The following is a 17,715-nucleotide window of genomic DNA, read 5'->3' as shown; positions in this document are numbered from 1 at the left end:
CACATGGTAGAAGAGGCTAGGGAGCTCTCTGGAGCCTGTTATAAGGACACTAATTTCATTCATGAGGATTCCACCTTCATGATCTAATCACTTCCCAAAAGCCCCACCTCCTATCATCATATTAGGTTTCAACATTTGAATTTTGGGGAGGCACAGTCAGTCTATTTTGATTTTCCAAAATGGTGAATAGTGAATACCTCCTGGGAAATTTCTAGTAAATAGCTAGTCTTAGTTTGATTTACACAGTTGATCCTAGAGGTTATTGTCTGGGAAATTAAAGTTGCATAGAAAAACATTATAGCTCAAAAATATGTGAAATGAAGTTAGTTTTACGACTCAAAGGTTTTTTTATTATGTAAATGTCCAGCAGGACATATGTATCACCTGCAGAATATGAGACAGTATTTTGTTGTCCTGATGTGTGTGATTCAGTCCTAGACATCTCACTTCCCTAATCCCTAGTTCTGATAAGTGTAATAACCAAAAATATAAACACTCATTTCGAAAATAATGCAGTCACCTTTGTTGAAAACTGTTCAGTTCTTTCAGCATTTTATCTTTATGTCCTGGTGCTTTCATGTTTTATATAAAAAAATAATTAAAAGGGAATAAGATAAAGTCTTATTCTGTTCAGATAGATAAAGCCCAATATAGCCATTTCTATCCTCTGTTTAATCCAAGGAAAAGAACTATCAGAATTTTCTTAGAACTATCATTTTCTTTCTTAGATAATTTTAAAGTCTTTTTTCACCACAATAAGGTTCCTGAAATGTTTATTTTCCATCAGTGTCCATTCTATGGTTAGCATGTCCTTTATTTATTTATTTATTTAAGATTTATTTATTTATTTATACAAGCACTGGGTACAGTCAGAAGTGCGGGAGGGTGAGAGAATTCACCAGAGCCAGAGCGGGGAGCAGAGCAGGCAGAAGGACAAAGTACACTGCTGAGGGGAGCAGCAGGCGGCAGGAGAGGTCTGCACGCCATGTGGGACCCTCCTGCAGTGGCCGGGGAGCAGCCGGGGATCGAACCGGCGCTGCAGAGGCTGCAGGCAGCTTCACAACCCAGCGCTCAACCTCTGCGCCACCTGGGAGGCCCTAGCATGTCCTTTATTTTTCAAAGGTATTTTTGTGAATAATTGAGAAAATTAAAATACTTTTCTTAATTTCACACTTGGTAATATTATCCAAAGCCCAGTTATGTGTTTGTACATAGATAAACAATGGCCTGCTTTTAGAGCCATGGATCTTAACTTTTGGTTCTGAGGACCCTAGGAAAATCTGATTTAAGTTGTGGATACCTATTGCAGAAGAACGTCCACTGATAGGCCCAAATGTTTACTTGGAATTTCAAAAAGTTCACAGACCCTCAAAGCCCAGACAATAATTAATTCCAAGATTAGAACTCCTGTTTTAAAGCAGTTTTCTCCTTATTCAGATGTTAATTATCAGCTCATCATTTCATGACAAGTAATTTGGTGTCATAACCAAATTTATTAAACATAGTGATCTTCAAATAGAGTTTTCAGTGTACTTGATTCTTGCTTTTGTTTTCAGACACACAGTTCTCTTTTAACCTTAATGTCATGTGGTTACCACGTATTCATAGTACAATTCTCCACAGCTCTGTTATTCTCACTATTTCATACTTTGATACGGTCACTTTGGTATTAGAAAATATTTTTTTGGTACCATGTCATTTCGGAGTGACTGCACTATCTGTACGTAAACAGTGGACTGTATTCAAGTCTTGGGGTTTGCCTCTATCCTCACTCATGAACACGAAATGTGTCATACAGATGAGTAACATGTTAGTACATTCCCTTGCTTAGTCATTTCTTCATGAGATTATCTTTGAAAAATTTCTTGCCTATTAATCTTTTCAAATGTCTGTATTAATGTAAGATCTTTTAATGTAATTGTATTTGGAACCAGGGGTCATTACTTTCCATTAAAAGTAATGGACATATTTGCAGGTTTATAATATTTGGAAACCTTTGTACTGACCTAAACTGCATGGTAATTTAGTAACTTTTATGTTCATTAACACTTTTCATTTATCTGAGAAATATATAATGAATTAAAATTTTGCCATATACATTCAGTAGATTGGTTTTAAGATATGGCAATTCAGTATCTGAGTTCTCCACTGTGGCAATTTGCAAGCCCGAGGACCAGAAGAGCTCGTTGGAGCTTGTCATAGTAATATTTAAATGTGTCAGCAGGAACATCCAGTTTTCAAATATGCAGATACACTAGTTCAATATGTCTCCTATCTCATCATTCAGGAGATGAGTTTCACTCATGTTTTTGTGTTTATGCTATAGAGTAGGTAATTTTGAAGATAGCCATCTAAGAGGTGGTATCTCTAGTATCTGTTCCTGTTTCATGTCTTTATTGTGGTTTAGGCTCTCAGTAATCACTGGCCTTTTGAACTTACATAGAATAGAAGAGAAGGGCTTTTTAACAGCTTCCATTGTGATGTCTATGTTGGTTTGTGTATTAAGAGCAGTAATAAATTTTGGACTATAAAAGATAATTATTTTAAAGCAACACATTAGAATCACAATAAAACCTTCTTAATTGAAGATGAGATGATAGAATGGCAAAAAAAAAAAAAACCTTCAAAATAGATGATTTCAAATAATCTGTTCATTTGGTCAAAATATAATAGAACACCTTATCAGCTTTAAGTATTTTGAATGTGACACTGTTGTAAATAAACATACCCTATATCTGTTAGGAAGGCATCCTGGTATTATAACAAGAGTACAGGTTTAAAAATCATATATTTGTGGGTCTAGCTGTGTGACTTTTGGCAAGTTATTTGACCTCCTTGAGCCATCTCATTTTTCTTATTCATGAAATGAGGACACCTATAAATCTTATGTCTAGTCCCCTGGAGTGCTGAGGAGATTAAATAAAATAATGCATGAAAAGGTACTTGGGAAAGCATAAAGTGCCATTCATATTTGAAGTGTTCTTGTAACTATACTTATATATAATTCATCCCCTTTGGGATCATTAGGTAGCACGTGAGTCATAATTTAAAGGGGGTGGAGAGTTGCAATGAGGCAAGTACTATCACTTCAAGTTTAATAAAATTCACAAATGATTATCCTCAGTGGATTTGGATAAAGATCTGTGAAGGTGATTGAAAAATATCAGATTTGTGTTTGTTTTTATTATGTTTCAATGATTACTGCCTACTTAGAAGTTTGATTCCTAAAACTACAATAAAATGAGAAATTTAGAGTATTGGGAGTGGCAGATTAGTTAAAGAGAAATGGGGTTATGTTTATCTCAGCAGTAATACCAAGGAATAGATACTTGGAAGAAACCAAGGACAAACTTGGTCAGCCCAGCCAAGATCGTACCTGGTCAAACTGGCAAGTGAAGAAAAGTAAGAGCAGCTAAAATTTACTAAGCATTTGCATGTACTGTGTGCCTTAGATTATTCATTTTAGCTTACAGTATTCTCATGAACAGATTTAACAGTCTATATCTACTATTATACTATTATTTCCCCCCATTTTTCCAGTTAAAAACTAAGGCTTATAATGGGCACATGATCCACCAGTGTCTGACACCATGTTCTTCAACTCTCTATTAACTTATTTTTTTACTCTTATTATAAAAATATTCTCTGCAACAATAATGCTCCAAAACTTTTTCAAGTGTCACCGGCAAAATGATTTGCAAATTGCATTATTTTGTATTTATTCTAAAATATTTTGCTTTATTGGGAAGTATATTGGCATCTATAATTACTGTGACCCATATGCTACTATATTTGACAACTTCAAATTGTTCATATTTAAAACTGTGTGAAGTATTTTTTAGGGTTTTTTGGAACTGTGTGCTGGCTGGTAAACAGTGAGTAATAATCCAGCAGCTGTGCTGTTTTACAAGTCAGTCTCTATCAGGCTGCTGGATCCTAAGACTTGCCATGGTTGCTGTATGGACATACACAGTGGCTGCCTATGAAATCCTTTCTCTTCAGAATTTCGTTGTTTGCTAGAAATTGAGCTTTTGGATTTTACAGGATCTTTGTCCTCCTCATTCAAGAAATATTTAGTTTCTGTTGCCCAAAGGGCACACAAGAAACAGTATGACTGACTTTCGGGAAATTGGTAAGCAGTTGAGTTATTTTTAGCTTTAACTCCTTGCAACCATTTCCTTTTGTTCTTTAGAAGGCATTGTTGATCTGTTCATTCATTCCCTGTGCTCTCTCCCCCACAAGATGACTTTGAATAGAATAAACCCTCTCTTCTGTACTCTGTTAACTCTTATCTTACTCAATTTTAACTAATGAGTTACACTAGTTCATGTTTTTCTAAGTTCTGAAACAGTACCACCACCACCAAACATACACAAACATACACAAGCATTTTGTTGTTAATTGGGCTTGATTTCCCTCCAATCTACGAATACTGACTGAGAAATGTTCACTAAGTTGAGATATACAAAATTTCTGTTTTTGTCAAAATAGTGTCTAGTGGTAGCTGATGTTATGATTTCACCTTTATTTGCTATCAGTATTTACTTGAAAGCTGTAATTTTTAGCAAATGATGCAGTTAGTATTATAGATCCCCAGGTCCTGGATGGATGTTTACAAAGGCTCTTTGCAGCCTTCTGTTTGAGCTTTGAAAATCTTGCAGTGTTTAGGGTGCAGGGGTTAAAGTCTCAGCGCTATCAAACTAACGCCAGTCACTGCTGCGGGAGTTGGATCTCTGGCCAGGGAGCTAACCCACATGGCGCAGCAGTCCTCTCCTGTCTCATCCACTGCTCCCTTCAGCAGTGTATTTCAGTAGATCTGCCTGTTCTTCCCACTCTTTCCCTTGTGACTCCTCTCACCCCCTGTACCTCTTGTCTAAAGCCCAGTTCTTGCATGCATAAATAAATAAAATAAATCTTTAAAAAAAATAAAAACACTTGCAGTATTTGGAGGAAGTCAGTTAAGAAACTTCACTTTTTTGTGCTAATTCTAGAGATTAAGAGCTGTAAATACTAAAGGGCTGAGGGAAACTAAAATGTAAGAAATCTCACTTTACTGTTTACATACAGATGAGTTTGATATACAACTTTTTTACTTTAGATCTCTTCGAGTATGACCTGGTCATTTAGTAATATCATATTGATACCGGAATTGTCAGGCCTAGTCTCCCAGCCAGGAACGGAGCCCAGGCTGCAGGGGCAGCGCTGAGCCCCAGCCACTAGACCCCCAGGGGTTGGTGTCTCACGAAGCCACAGTAGGAACTTCGCAGACTCTCAGGCAAGCAAGTGAGAAGAGGCAGGTATGGGGAAAGAGAAAGCTGTTAGATAAGGAATGTGAAGATCCCCCACTCAGTAGCAAATTAAGTGAGACAGCCGAGAACTAACCAATCACAAAGAGACTGGTGGAGCTTTAGAATAATCAGGGAAAGAAAGTATATATTCCCTGAGACACGACTCCACTTTGGCTTCCTTGCCCCTCCCAGGCCTGGTTTCCTGGCCTGGGAGTCCCACTTTATTTCTGCTCTTTTTCTCCTCGATAAACTTTTTCTTTCTATAAACAAACCTGCTTCTTCTCGCTTGCTTGCCTGAGAGTCTGCGAAGTTCCTGCTGCGGCTTCGTGAGACACCCACCCCTGGGGGTCTAGTGGCTGGGGCTCAGCGCTGCAGATCTGTTCCTGGCTGGGAGACTAGGCCTGACAATTCTGGTATCAATATTTTAAACTTTTAATACTTTTTCCTTTTTCTATAAAATATAGAAAATATATAGAGAGGAATTATAGCATTTGGGATAAATTTGTGGCTGCTGGAGTGAGACCACCTGGTTTTGAATCCAAATTGTGTATCAATCTTGGCGTGTCTCAGTTTCCTTATCTTTATACAATTATCTTTTAACTTAAATCAGACAATTCATGTAAAGAGCTTAGCATAATGCTGGATATAGCAAAGTCTCAGTAGATATTGGCTGTTTTATAATTATTGTAGAAGATTATTTTATCTTCTATTTTAGAAGATTATTTATTAAAAAGAGGCAAAGTACTCACTTTCCTGAAAGCCTACCCTCTTTCTCTGTTAAATTTTTTTAATTTTTTTTTTTAAGATTTGTTTATTTATGCATACAAGAGCTGGGGTACAGGCCAGAGGTGCGGGAGGGTGAGAGGATTCACCAGAGACAGAGTGGGGAACAGAACAGGGAGACTGACGAAATACACTGCTAAGGGGAGCAGCGGGCAAAACAGGAGAGGTTTGCTGCGCCATGTGTGTCGCTCCCTGGCTGGCCAGGGATTGAACACGTGCTGCAGAGGCTGCGGATTGCTTCATAGTGTGGTGTTTAACCCTTTGTGCCACCAGGGAGGCCCTCTGTTAAGAATTTTTATTGGATTGTCCTCAAACAAGAATTGGCCTAATTCCAGTGTCTAGAGAAGTTAGTTTCCCTCGGCCCCTTAGTATTTGCAGCTCTTAACATCTAGAATTAGCACAATTATACGGGGAAGTCAAGCAAAACATTTTTTTGCATGAAGAGGAGAAGGCAGTATGTGAGATAGCGCTGACATCTGTGCCTCTGCCCTGGGCCAAAAGCAGAATGGTTATTTGCTGCTGATTTGGCATCCCATCTGCTGCCTTCTCCAGTATTTAAGTCCCTCTTCCTTCCCTTCCCTTTACAGCCCCAGGAATGATGAAGTCAGAAAAGACTGGGGTATAAAACATCCAAAGGCAGGGGGAACAGGACACAGGTTTAGGGAAAGACAACAGAAAGATAACCCCCCCATTCCGCAGATGACCCAGTTGGGTAAATGCTAAATCTCCTCTGCCAAAGGCAATTTGCCATGGTGATATGGATGTTATAAAGGTTAAAAAACACCATCTTGTTCTAGTGAATTCCTGTCTTTAGGCTCAGGAGCTTTTCTGGCATCTCATCCAGCAATTTACTGAACGTTCCTTTTTCAAAAAAGTTTTGAACAAATTTTGTGACTTTTTATGATTACACAGGGTAGCTGGATATATTATGGTGACAATCTTGCTTTTTGTGCAGATGTCAGGTCATTAAGTTGTACACCTGAAACTAATATATGTCATTCATAGCTCAACTCTTTAAAAAGAGCACATTGATGCTATTGTAAGGAGCAACTCTTTTTAATTCTTAGCCCAGACCCTTAGAATAAGACCTTTATTTTCACATGCTTTAACTCCTGAGTATATACTTTGTTTTTCTTTTTCTTTTTTTTTTGTAAAGATTTATTTATTTATGCATACAAGAACTGGGGTACAGGCCAGAGGTGAGGGGGGTGAGAGGACTCACCAGAGTCAGAGTGGGGAACAGAACAAGCACACTGACTGAAATGCACTGCTGAGGGGAGCAGCGGGCGAGTCAGGAGAGATCTGCTGTGCCATGTGGGTAGCTCTCTGGCCGGAGATCAAACTCTAGCTCCAGTGGCTGCATATAGCTTCCTAGGTTGTGTCTTAACCCCTTGCACCACCAGCGAGGCCCTATCCTTTGTTTTTCTTTTGCTATAGCTGCAATTAACTCTCCCCACTTGCCAACTAATACATAGTCATAACACCCACTGAAGTGGCTTCTTGTTTTCAGGTGACATCTTCTCAGCAGTCTGAGAGGTACAACTCAGGCTTTCCATGCAGTTACCTTAGGACCACTTATTTAAAATTTAGAACACACATTGCAGAGTTTCTGTCTGAATTATAATTTAACTCTAATTAATTTTGACTAAAGCTTGAGTAATTAGGTAATAGAATGAGGAGTACCTCAGAAAAAGCACATATTGAGTAAATAGAAGTAAACAAATGGAAAGGAGAGATAAGGAGAAATGGTTTAAGATTGTCAGTCTCCATTTTTAATGGGAAGTTCATTTAAGATATTTTTACTTTCAAAGCTAACTATCTGTTTTAGCTCAGTCTGATTTTTTTCTTAGAATTTCCTGATGACTGTCCTAAGTTTATTTATGGTTCAAAAGAACAGAATAATACCTTTATATAGAGTATTCAGAGGTTATTTCTCATGCAGCTTAACTGCTATTTTTTATTTCATTTAAATTTGAGGTTATTCTAATTGTTTATCAAAGGGGAAGTTGACTCTGATTTTGATTTAAGTTTTAGAGAGCCTTAATTATAATTCATCACATACATAGTTTTCATTCAGTGTTTTGTTTTGTTTTTTCAAATGACCTCTGTGTTTACTTTCTAGACTGATTTTGCACGATTTAGTGGAACAAATGTGGAAACTGACTTTGTAGAGGTACCATCACAAATGCTTGAAAATTGGGTGTGGGACATTGATTCCCTCCGAAGACTGTCAAAGCATTATAAAGATGGAAGCCCTGTTTTGGATGATCTCCTTGAAAAACTTGTTGCTTCCAGACTGGTTAACACAGGTATGACTTAACATTTCTGAAAAAGGAAAATAATTAGAATTGCTTAGTGGAGAATCCTTGGCATCTTCTTCTACAGAACTTACTTCCCCTTTAATAATGGCAGTACAGGGGCCTCCCTGTTTGCCTAGGGGTTAAGTCTCAGCACTATCACCGCTAAGGCCTAATGCAGATCCCCAGCCAGGGACCTAACCCACATATGGTGCAGCAGATCTCTACTCTCTCCCCTTCTGCTCAGTAGTGTATTTCAGTAATTCTGCCTGTTCTGCTCCCCACTCTGTCTCTAGTGAATCAATCCTCTTTATCCCACCCCTCTGGCCTACTCCCCAGTTCTTCTACGCAAAAATAAATAAATTTTTTTAAATATATATTTTAAAAAATAATGACAGTATATCAAGAGTGCTAACATGAGAAGGAAGACCACTAAATATGTTGCAATACTGAATTTGTCCAAGAAAACAAAAATGATTCCTTTTAAATCTTAAATAGAATGAGATGTCTTACTCCTATTTTATAATGAATTCCATAGGAATTGGTTTTTGAAATCTGTGATCTTATGGTATTAGAACATATAGTTCTGTCTTCTCTAAAACATGCCAAACATTCTTATGTTACTAGGTCTTCTGACCTTACGCCAGATTGTTTTGAGCAAAGTTGATCAGTCTCTCCATACCAACCCATCGCTGGATGCTGCAAATGAATATGCCAAATACTGCAAAGAAATTTTAGGTGTTGCAGCTACTCCAGGTTTGTAAATTCTTAGATGACTTCATTGTTCCTGTGAAGCCTGGGCTTTATCAACACTGCCAGGGAAAGTAAGAATTTGTCGGCAGATTACCAAATTTAATTTGTTTCTGATTTCTATAATCAGGCTGTGACTTTCAGATAAGCATGCTATGTCCATATGAGTTATCCTGTCCAAATGTGCTTGAAGGGAAGGTGGCTCCAGCTTTGCTGCATTTTAGTGTAATCAGGCGTGACCAATTGGCCTCCACCCCAGAGCAAAGAAAGCCATTCACGTTTGGCAGCACCTGCCCAGCTCCTCCCTCCCTATGATTTCAGTGAGAAATGTGCAGAAAGGGCAATTTTAGAGAGAAGCACACATTTCTATCTTGTTTCTTCTTCTGAGATCAGTTAAGGCAGTTGGATTAGCAGTTTCTGAGCTAATATTTATGAGATTCATGTGGGCGGGTCGGTAGGTGTGAACACAGGTGTGTTTAAATTTGTACTGATCTATTATAAGCCCACATGCACATGTAGTATATAATTGTATATGTACAAGTATATGTTCTTAGTATGGCGACCTTTGTTCACCAAGGAAATTGTTATTCAAATGAATCAGTTACATTTATGGAGATTAAAAGGTAAAACTAGGTGGTTGAATCAGTCTACTCTCCTCATTTCTTTTATGATATGTTTATAGTAGACCACACAGCAACTTGATGCCTCAGTCTACTTTGACAAAATCCTTTTTAAAGTGGCTGTAAACGTAAATTGAATTGATATAAGGTTTTCTAAACTTTTCAAGTTCTTTTTCAGTAATTAATAACCAACAATAAATTCCATGCTGACATATTTTAAATACAAAAGAGATGTGGCAGAGAATAGGCTTAATAATAATAAAACATTTGTAAAATACATACATGTTTAAGGGGATCCAAACAAACTGAAGAGTTCTAAAACACTGAGCTGACTGATGGGTGTGGACAAAACCTCTGAAACTGTGGTCAGGCATTCCAGAGCTTAGGGCCGAAACTGGCTCCGAGATTGAGCCATCACAGGAGAGAAGTTTGTAAACATCTTGGCCAAGGGCACACATAAACCCAGAGAGTACTAGAGGTGAGATCCTATCTCTCCTCCCACATCTGGACTCCCCACAGGGAAACCTTAGCTAACTGATGACCTGATAACTAACATTTGCTATCACATTGATTGAAATGTATATTTCTTTAAAGGCACAAATATGCCAGCTACCTTTGGGCATTTGGCAGGGGGATATGATGGCCAATATTATGGATATCTCTGGAGTGAAGTGTTTTCCATGGACATGTTCTACAGCTGTTTCAAAAAAGAAGGGATAATGAATCCAGAGGTATTATATTTTTTTTTCCTTTTGTTAACTTTGTAGTTGCTCCCTCCCCTTTAACTCCTCCTGTAAAATATTTATTACCTCTAGATTTTAGAGTAAGAGATTTGGTAACAATTTTTGACTTTAAAGTCTTGCATCTTCTCAAATTATCATACATCATTAAATTGCAGTGTACAAGTGATTAACTCTAATTCTATAAGTTAAAAAAAAAACCTCCTGCATTTTCTTGCTTATTAACATTCCAATACATTGCATAATTAAAATTCAAAGCTTTGTTTATGCTTGTGAGCATTTATAGCTGCTAGTTTTGACATGTGCCATACAGTTTTTTAGTTTTATAGGAGGTTGGGAAAGAAAGGTAAACTTCTTTGATACAAATGGCCTGCCTGTGTTTTGATATTCTCTTACACACTTTCTTTATACATTTTCTATGGGAGACACCCTTTTTTCCTGTTGCTGATATACCCCACCTACTGCATAGTTTGTAACCTAAATGCCTTTAAGTAATTTAGGTGCTTCATTAACCTGAGCCATTCCTTTCCGTGTACAGTGAATTGACTGCCAAGTGGCTGCCAGCCAAAACCTTCCTGAGTTACAGTCCCATGGTCTTCACTCTTGTTGAAGACTCAGCTGTTCGACTATTTCTAGGGCTAATGCATATTCCAGTGTGTTTTTCATTCTGTTTGATTCAGAAATTAGAAGAACAAATTATCAAAATCAAACTCTGCTTACTTCAGATGACTGGTTGGTACTCTGAACTTTGTTTCTGGGTTGCATGGTGTCTTGCAGGTGTGCACTAAGATACATTGATGTGATGTAGCCCATCTCCACCTCCAACAAAAACACCCTCAGGACACCTACGTTCTATAGAGTAGCCTTTCCAGCTCCCCCATCTTCTATCCCACCCTATCCAGGCTATTAGGTCCCTTTAAGCTTCCTTCTATTCCAGCTTATTTACAATGCTCAACAACTGACTGTTCTCATAAATACCCTGACTTCTGCATGATCTGCAGTCAGTGCCAACCCTGGATTCCTCCACCATCTCACTCAGAGTCAGTGCCCTTGAGATTCAGCATGTCCTGGGAGTATTGTATGACTCCATTAGCATGCCACTACAAAGTCATGCTGTCCAGCCTGAACTTGACACCCAGTGTTAATCTGTAGTCTTGTTCTACTTCCCTTCTTGAGTTTCTCTCAAGTTCCCACTCTCTCCCTTCTCTCTCAGAAGATGATCTCTCCTCCCCACTAAGAAAATTAAGATTATTGAGTGTGTATGTTCATCTTACATTCTCTTTCTTTATTTCAATACTTACCTTCTTTCTTCCTGTCTCAGAGGTAATGTCACTAATACCAAGTCTTACTGGTTTGTCATCTTAGAAAAAAATCTGCAGCCATTGCTACTGACTCTAATAAGCCTAAAGCTTCTACTCAGTTGCTCTTACCTTCACAGCCTAATTTTTTGGTGTAAGAAATCGTCTTTGCAAAGCTCTGCTTCCTAGAGTTTGCCTCCACCAACTGAACTGGAAGTTACCCTCTCTGCAGAGTTACCACTGATGACCCATCACCAACTCCCAATGCCCTCATCTACCTTTTTTAGTTCCTGCTTCTTGTCATTCCTCTTTGTTCATATCCTGTAGCTTAACAGTCAGTCCCTTCCTTACTTCCAGAACTCCCTGTGTCAGCCAAATGTGTGTGCTCTCTTGGGTCTTTCTACATTCACAAATATATTCTTCCTGTTTCTTCTACCTAAAATATATGCCTTCTTTATTGATTCCTTTCAAAAATCCTATCATTCTTAAAGGCCCTACTCAAATGGTCACTCATTTATGAAATCTTCCAGATCTGAATAAAAAGTAGCCATTCTCTGAACAGAGGAGTGGACTTGGGCATGAGTGAAGGGCCTCCAAAAGCTTTTTCTTATACCTGAAATGTTTAATATAACTATTGTGCAAAGTGATGAAAAGAATAGGTTATAAAATAAACCACAGGATGCAAATATTTATTTTAAAATGTACATTTGGTAAAAATATATACCAAAATGTTGTTGATTGTTATTTTAGGGTAGTTTGTCTATGAGTGGTTATTAAAATTTTTTCTTTACTTTTTATGGAACTTTTCCTTATTTTTACATAAAGCGTGAATTTTTTTTTACTTTATTAATTTACATGTTACATTTTTTGGATTTATAGTATACAGCACTTTGATATATCTATATATTATGATCACTTTACATCATTATAGTATACTATTCTTATCCCATGGATTATTGTAGAAATCCAAAAACAGTGTTTAAGAGACTAGAAATATATTTGTCCAATTATGACATCTTAGTAACTTACTTACTAACTTACTCCCATGTACTGCCATGGCGGTACAGTCCCTCTTTGAGGTACTGTACATGCTGTACAGTACCTCCTCTGTGCTTCCACTCACATGACCATGTCTCCATACCCCCTACTATTACCTCTTCTCATTCAACTGTCAAGCTAGCAGCCCAGAGTACTGATTTCAGTGAATCCCAAGCGACTTGCAAAACCAGGAGAAGCACTCACATGCCCTCACGTGCTTCTGTGTACATCCTTATTCTCTAACTTCAGAGCTTGGCTGGCAGCCAGACTGCTCTTACTTTAGATAGAGGGACTTGGATGAACTTGGAGATATATAGATTACCAACAGCATGGAGTTGTTGCCCTGTGAGGTTAGAAACAGTTTTCACTTTTACTAAAGTTGGATTCAATAGTGCTAGATATTATTACTCATATTATGCCAGGAAACTGGCTTTAACTGCTTCTTTTTTTCCCCTATCAAATACTCTGGAATATCATGGCATTTCTTGACCTCCTGCTGTCACAGAAATAGTGAATTTGATTTCAGTGACCAAAGGAGAATTGTTTGCTCCCCTCCCTCACACTCTTCACTTCAGGGGCGAATACTGGAACTGCTTTTAAGTAGCCATTTTATTCTCCCTTAGGGTATTCTGTTTAGTTGGTGTTGTTTTCAATTTCTTATTATTTTTATAGATATTTACTCTAAAATAACACCAGATTTACAAAATTCCAATACCCACTTATAAAAATTTATACTTGAAACTACAATCCTGTGCTACAAAAACCTTAGGTCATTATTGCAACTATGTTGTAATGAGCAGAAAGAATTTTTTATAGTATAAATACTGAATCAGATCTGAGGTCATGGGAATCAGAGCACTCACAATACATCACGCAGACTTTCTTGTCTCAAACTCCTTACCCTTCCTGATATGTACTTGGATCGTATTGAGAAGATGAAAGGATGGCCTACTGAGGAGTCAGTACCTGCTATTCTTAGTCCCCAAGCTCTCAAGAGTCAGAGGGTGAAAGATCACATATTGTTAACATTATTAATGATGGCTATTAACAAATATACCATCTCCAGATCTTCTCTTTTTAACCTCACCATCCTGCTAATCAGCCCAGAGTCTGCTATTTTTTCAAATATTAGCAAGTGGAAATCTAGAAAGTGTTCAACTCAGTGGAAAAGCAATAAGGGAACTGCTTGGAACTAATACTTTTCCAAAGCGTGTAGTGGTTCTTCAAGGATATCTTCAAGGTCACCAAATGGAATTTCAAAATCCAGCAGCTAATCATAGGGTTGAAAGGAAGGGGGCATTTTAACTAGGGTCATTTCTTTTTATAAGGCAACTTCATTGTGGGAAAATTTCCTAAGAGGTAATAGACATTGTGGATTCAAAGGCAATTATATTGTTAAGCTAGAATTATCTTCCTCCTCTTTAGCATTTAGAGAAATTGCTCAGCTTTGTTTTTTTCATCAATGAAGAAGAAATACAATCAAGTATCACTCTGAAAGGAATACCCAGACAGCAAGATAATTAAGTGTAGCTATTGCGTCTTCATCCATAATGCCATCAAAAGCAGCTAGATCTGACATGCACTAACAGACACAATAACATGAAGAATGTTGGTTAAACTTAAATAAGAATTACCTGACCAAAAAAAAAAAAGTGTAATATAAAGCTAAGTGCACTTCAGACAGAATCATAGGCCCAACTTCTGCTATAATGTGTTGCTAAGTAAAAGTATGAAATTTCCTCTTCTGAAGGTTCTTACAAATGGATTAACTACTACTGTGACTCTCCAGATGTACCATCCCAAAGCTGATTTTCCTTACATTTCAACCTTTTCTGCATTTTGGGGGGTTCTCTGACTTAAGGGACAAAGGAAGGAAATGGGATTGATTTACGACCTACATTCTGAGTCTTGAATCCCAACCAGCTAGAAGCTATTTTCTTCCTTTGTGTTTCTGCACTCCTTTATGCTTCTCTTCTTAGAAGCCCTAATAGTGGTCTTATTAGTGGTCTATTTTCTTAGTAGAAACTCTGTAGTAGAAACTGTCTTATTCATCTTTGTGTTCATTCTCTGCTCCAAAACTTAAATTTAAGGATTATTGTTCCTTATGGGTACCTCTTCAGACTTAACTGATAGTTCTCCCCATCAGCTTCTCCTCCTCTGCTTGCCCTAATACACATAACTGCTAAGAGTCCTTTTCTTCCCCTGACCTGCCCCCTCTTCATAAGTAAATATTTTCCCTTCAAACTTCACAAACTGAATTTTTTTTTTAATAGAGGCATGTTTTTTTATTTATTTGTTTGTTTGTTTGTTTTGTTTATACATGCACTGGGTACAGTCAGAAGCACGGGAGGGTGAGAGAATTCACCAGAGCCAGAGCGGGGAGCAGAGCAGGCAGAAGGACCGAGGTACACTGCTGAGGGGAGCAGCGGGCGGCAGGAGAGGTCTGTGCGCCATGTGGGACCCTCCTCCAGTGGCCGGGGAGCAGCCGGGGATCGAACCGGCGCCGCAGAGGCCACGGGCAGCTTCGCAACCCAGTGCTCAACGGCTGCGCCACCGGGGAGGCCCCCACAAACTGAAATTTTGCTTAAGATTTCTGGAAGGCCTCCTCCATTCAATCAAGAATTGACTTCTTGTTTCTATCTGTTCTTGCTCCTATCTCCCTAATTCCCAGCACCAATCTTTCACTCTCTCCCTCCTTCTTTGTTGTCAAAGGTACTCTGTTTCCACCTCCACAACCCCACCCTCATAGAAAACAAAGGGTGTGCTGTTGGGAAGGAGTTGACAGATGGACTATGGAAGGGAGGGTTTCAAAGTCCACTTTTAAAGCTGGCTGGTGGAAATATTAGGTGCCTGGTCATCATCTGTCCTCAGATGGTTGCGCTTTGCCCTCATAGCTGTGACTCAGTGTACGAATGAGACAACTCTGGCTTGACTCCCCAGAGCTGATCACAGTAGAAAATAGGGAAAGAGGAATAGAAGGCCGTGAGAGCTTCTATGTGCTGCTCAGAGATGCCAGATACAGCAGGAAACCCAATCTGTTTCCCATTTATATATTCTCATTACTGATAGATGGGCATCCTTTATTCAGGTAATTATGATTGCTCTTAAAATATTACCTAAAATAAAGGCTACATTAGCTAAAATGAGTACCTGTCTCTCCTACTTAATATTTCTACTGAATTATATATTCTATTTCATACCAGTAGTGGAGATGAAATTTCTTGTGCTTTGTTAACTTTTATTAGGAAACAGAGCTAATTTTAAGGAAATGCCAAGCCAGAAGTGCATATGTTTCCATGAACTGTATATGAGTAACTAAATTTAGGAGCAGTGTGAAGGAAATGAAATGAAAGAAGTGATACTACTAAGGCTTATGGAATACCACAATATTCCAGATGTTAGAGAAAGGGCAATGTACCAATATCATCTCTTCTAGTTCCCCATAAACTGAGTGAGGTAGGCATATTCCCATTTTACAGGTCAAGGTCACATAGCTGAGGGTGAAGTCCAGATTCAGATGTGGGCCTGCTTCCAAAACCCCTGGACCTGCTTTAGAAAACATCAGTGTGAGAGAAGACTTGCACAATTGCCAAAAGACACATAATACCCTTCCAGGATTAAAAACCACAGAGGTGACTGATGCTGATTTTCCTTCACAGAAGATTTTTTATCATGAAAACTTTCAGGGGTTGTTGTAAGAGCTTTTTTCCCTGCCTTCCTCACAGTTCAAGTTTCTTTATTATATAAACAAAGTGGAATCATTTATGGCAAAGACTCCTTCCACCTGTGGCATATGCCTCCCAGACATGGTCTCTCACCCAGATTGCCCAGTGCCTTCCTAAAACACAAAAATTCAGTTAACTTTTTTTTTTTTTTTAAGAAAACCAAGATCCTATTACCAAAATGGCTCTTAAACTCTTCTCCAAACTTCATTGCAAAGGAAATGAAACTATTAAAAGACCATTGCTCTGTAATTCAGGAAATTGAATCATCTTGTTTGGAGCTCTAGCCAGGGAGGACCTGAGCTGCACTGAGCCACATATTGTGAGCCTAAACGGTGCGCTGCTCCACGGTGACTTGCTCACACAGAGGAGGCCAGGCTGGCTCTTCAGGGCTCCATTAGCTGCTCGGTGCTTACTTCTCTTCAGCCTAAACTTGCAGTTCTCAGTGCAAAATGAGAGTACTTTTGTCAGATGTCAGCATTTTGGATGATATACTTTTCAAATGTATTAGATTTTCATAATGTTCCTATAACCGTGGACTAAAGTGTGTCTTTTACGTAAATAATATTCTCAGACCCTGATGACTAAGAATTTCTGCAGGTAAATATTGCAGTTAGATGATGGGTATATGTGGGCACTTTATGCTCTTATCTCTACCATTGCTATGTCTTCTACCGTTAGCATATCTCATATAATATATACTACTAGTATATATTTTTAAATGTTTCCATAAAAAACAGTTTAAAAATCATCCTGCAGTTAAATTTAACTCATTTGAGAAGTTTTTCCTGTGTTGCAGTCTTTCTTTGCCCCACCCACTAATTTAACTCTGGCCAAATTTAGGCACATTAGACAAAGAAAGAAAGAGAAGGGAGGTAAATTGTGGTCAGGCCTAAGAGCTCTGACCTGAGACTTCTTGGAATAATAAAGTCTATCCCAAGGTAGCCATCACTCACATCTTAGGTTATAGATTGTTATTGTAATAGTGCTGAATTGCTACAGATCAAGCTGGAAATGACAGTGCATTTTTTTTCCTAAAAAAAATTCAATCTAACTCTAAGTACCCATTATCAGAGTTTTGGAGAAGTTCAATATCAGTGAGTACAGGCCATCCCTTTTTAAGAAAATTTACCCAGACCTTGTAAATAAGGCCACACAATTACTACATACCTCTTCAAT

At 38.3% G+C, this 17,715-nt stretch overlaps 1 protein-coding gene across 1 annotated transcript in view; it reads left to right on the top strand.

The window, feature by feature from the left end:
* NLN (neurolysin) overlaps positions 1-17,715 on the top strand; it is a gene marked incomplete at its 3' end in the record, with an annotated part of 78,745 nt that overhangs the window by 59,370 nt on the left and 1,660 nt on the right. The window contains exons 10-12 of the mRNA XM_084233545.1: positions 8,194-8,380; positions 8,996-9,124; positions 10,333-10,469. Of these exons, the coding sequence (XP_084089671.1) occupies positions 8,194-8,380; positions 8,996-9,124; positions 10,333-10,469 (453 nt within the window). The remainder of the gene's footprint in view (positions 1-8,193; positions 8,381-8,995; positions 9,125-10,332; positions 10,470-17,715) is intronic.

Source organism: Talpa europaea (genome assembly GCF_964194135.1).
Source record: "Talpa europaea genome assembly, chromosome: 5".
NCBI classification, from domain to species: domain Eukaryota; kingdom Metazoa; phylum Chordata; class Mammalia; order Eulipotyphla; family Talpidae; genus Talpa; species Talpa europaea.
The sequence above is the reverse complement of the archived record's forward strand: the minus strand, read 5'-3'. Positions and strand labels throughout refer to the sequence as shown.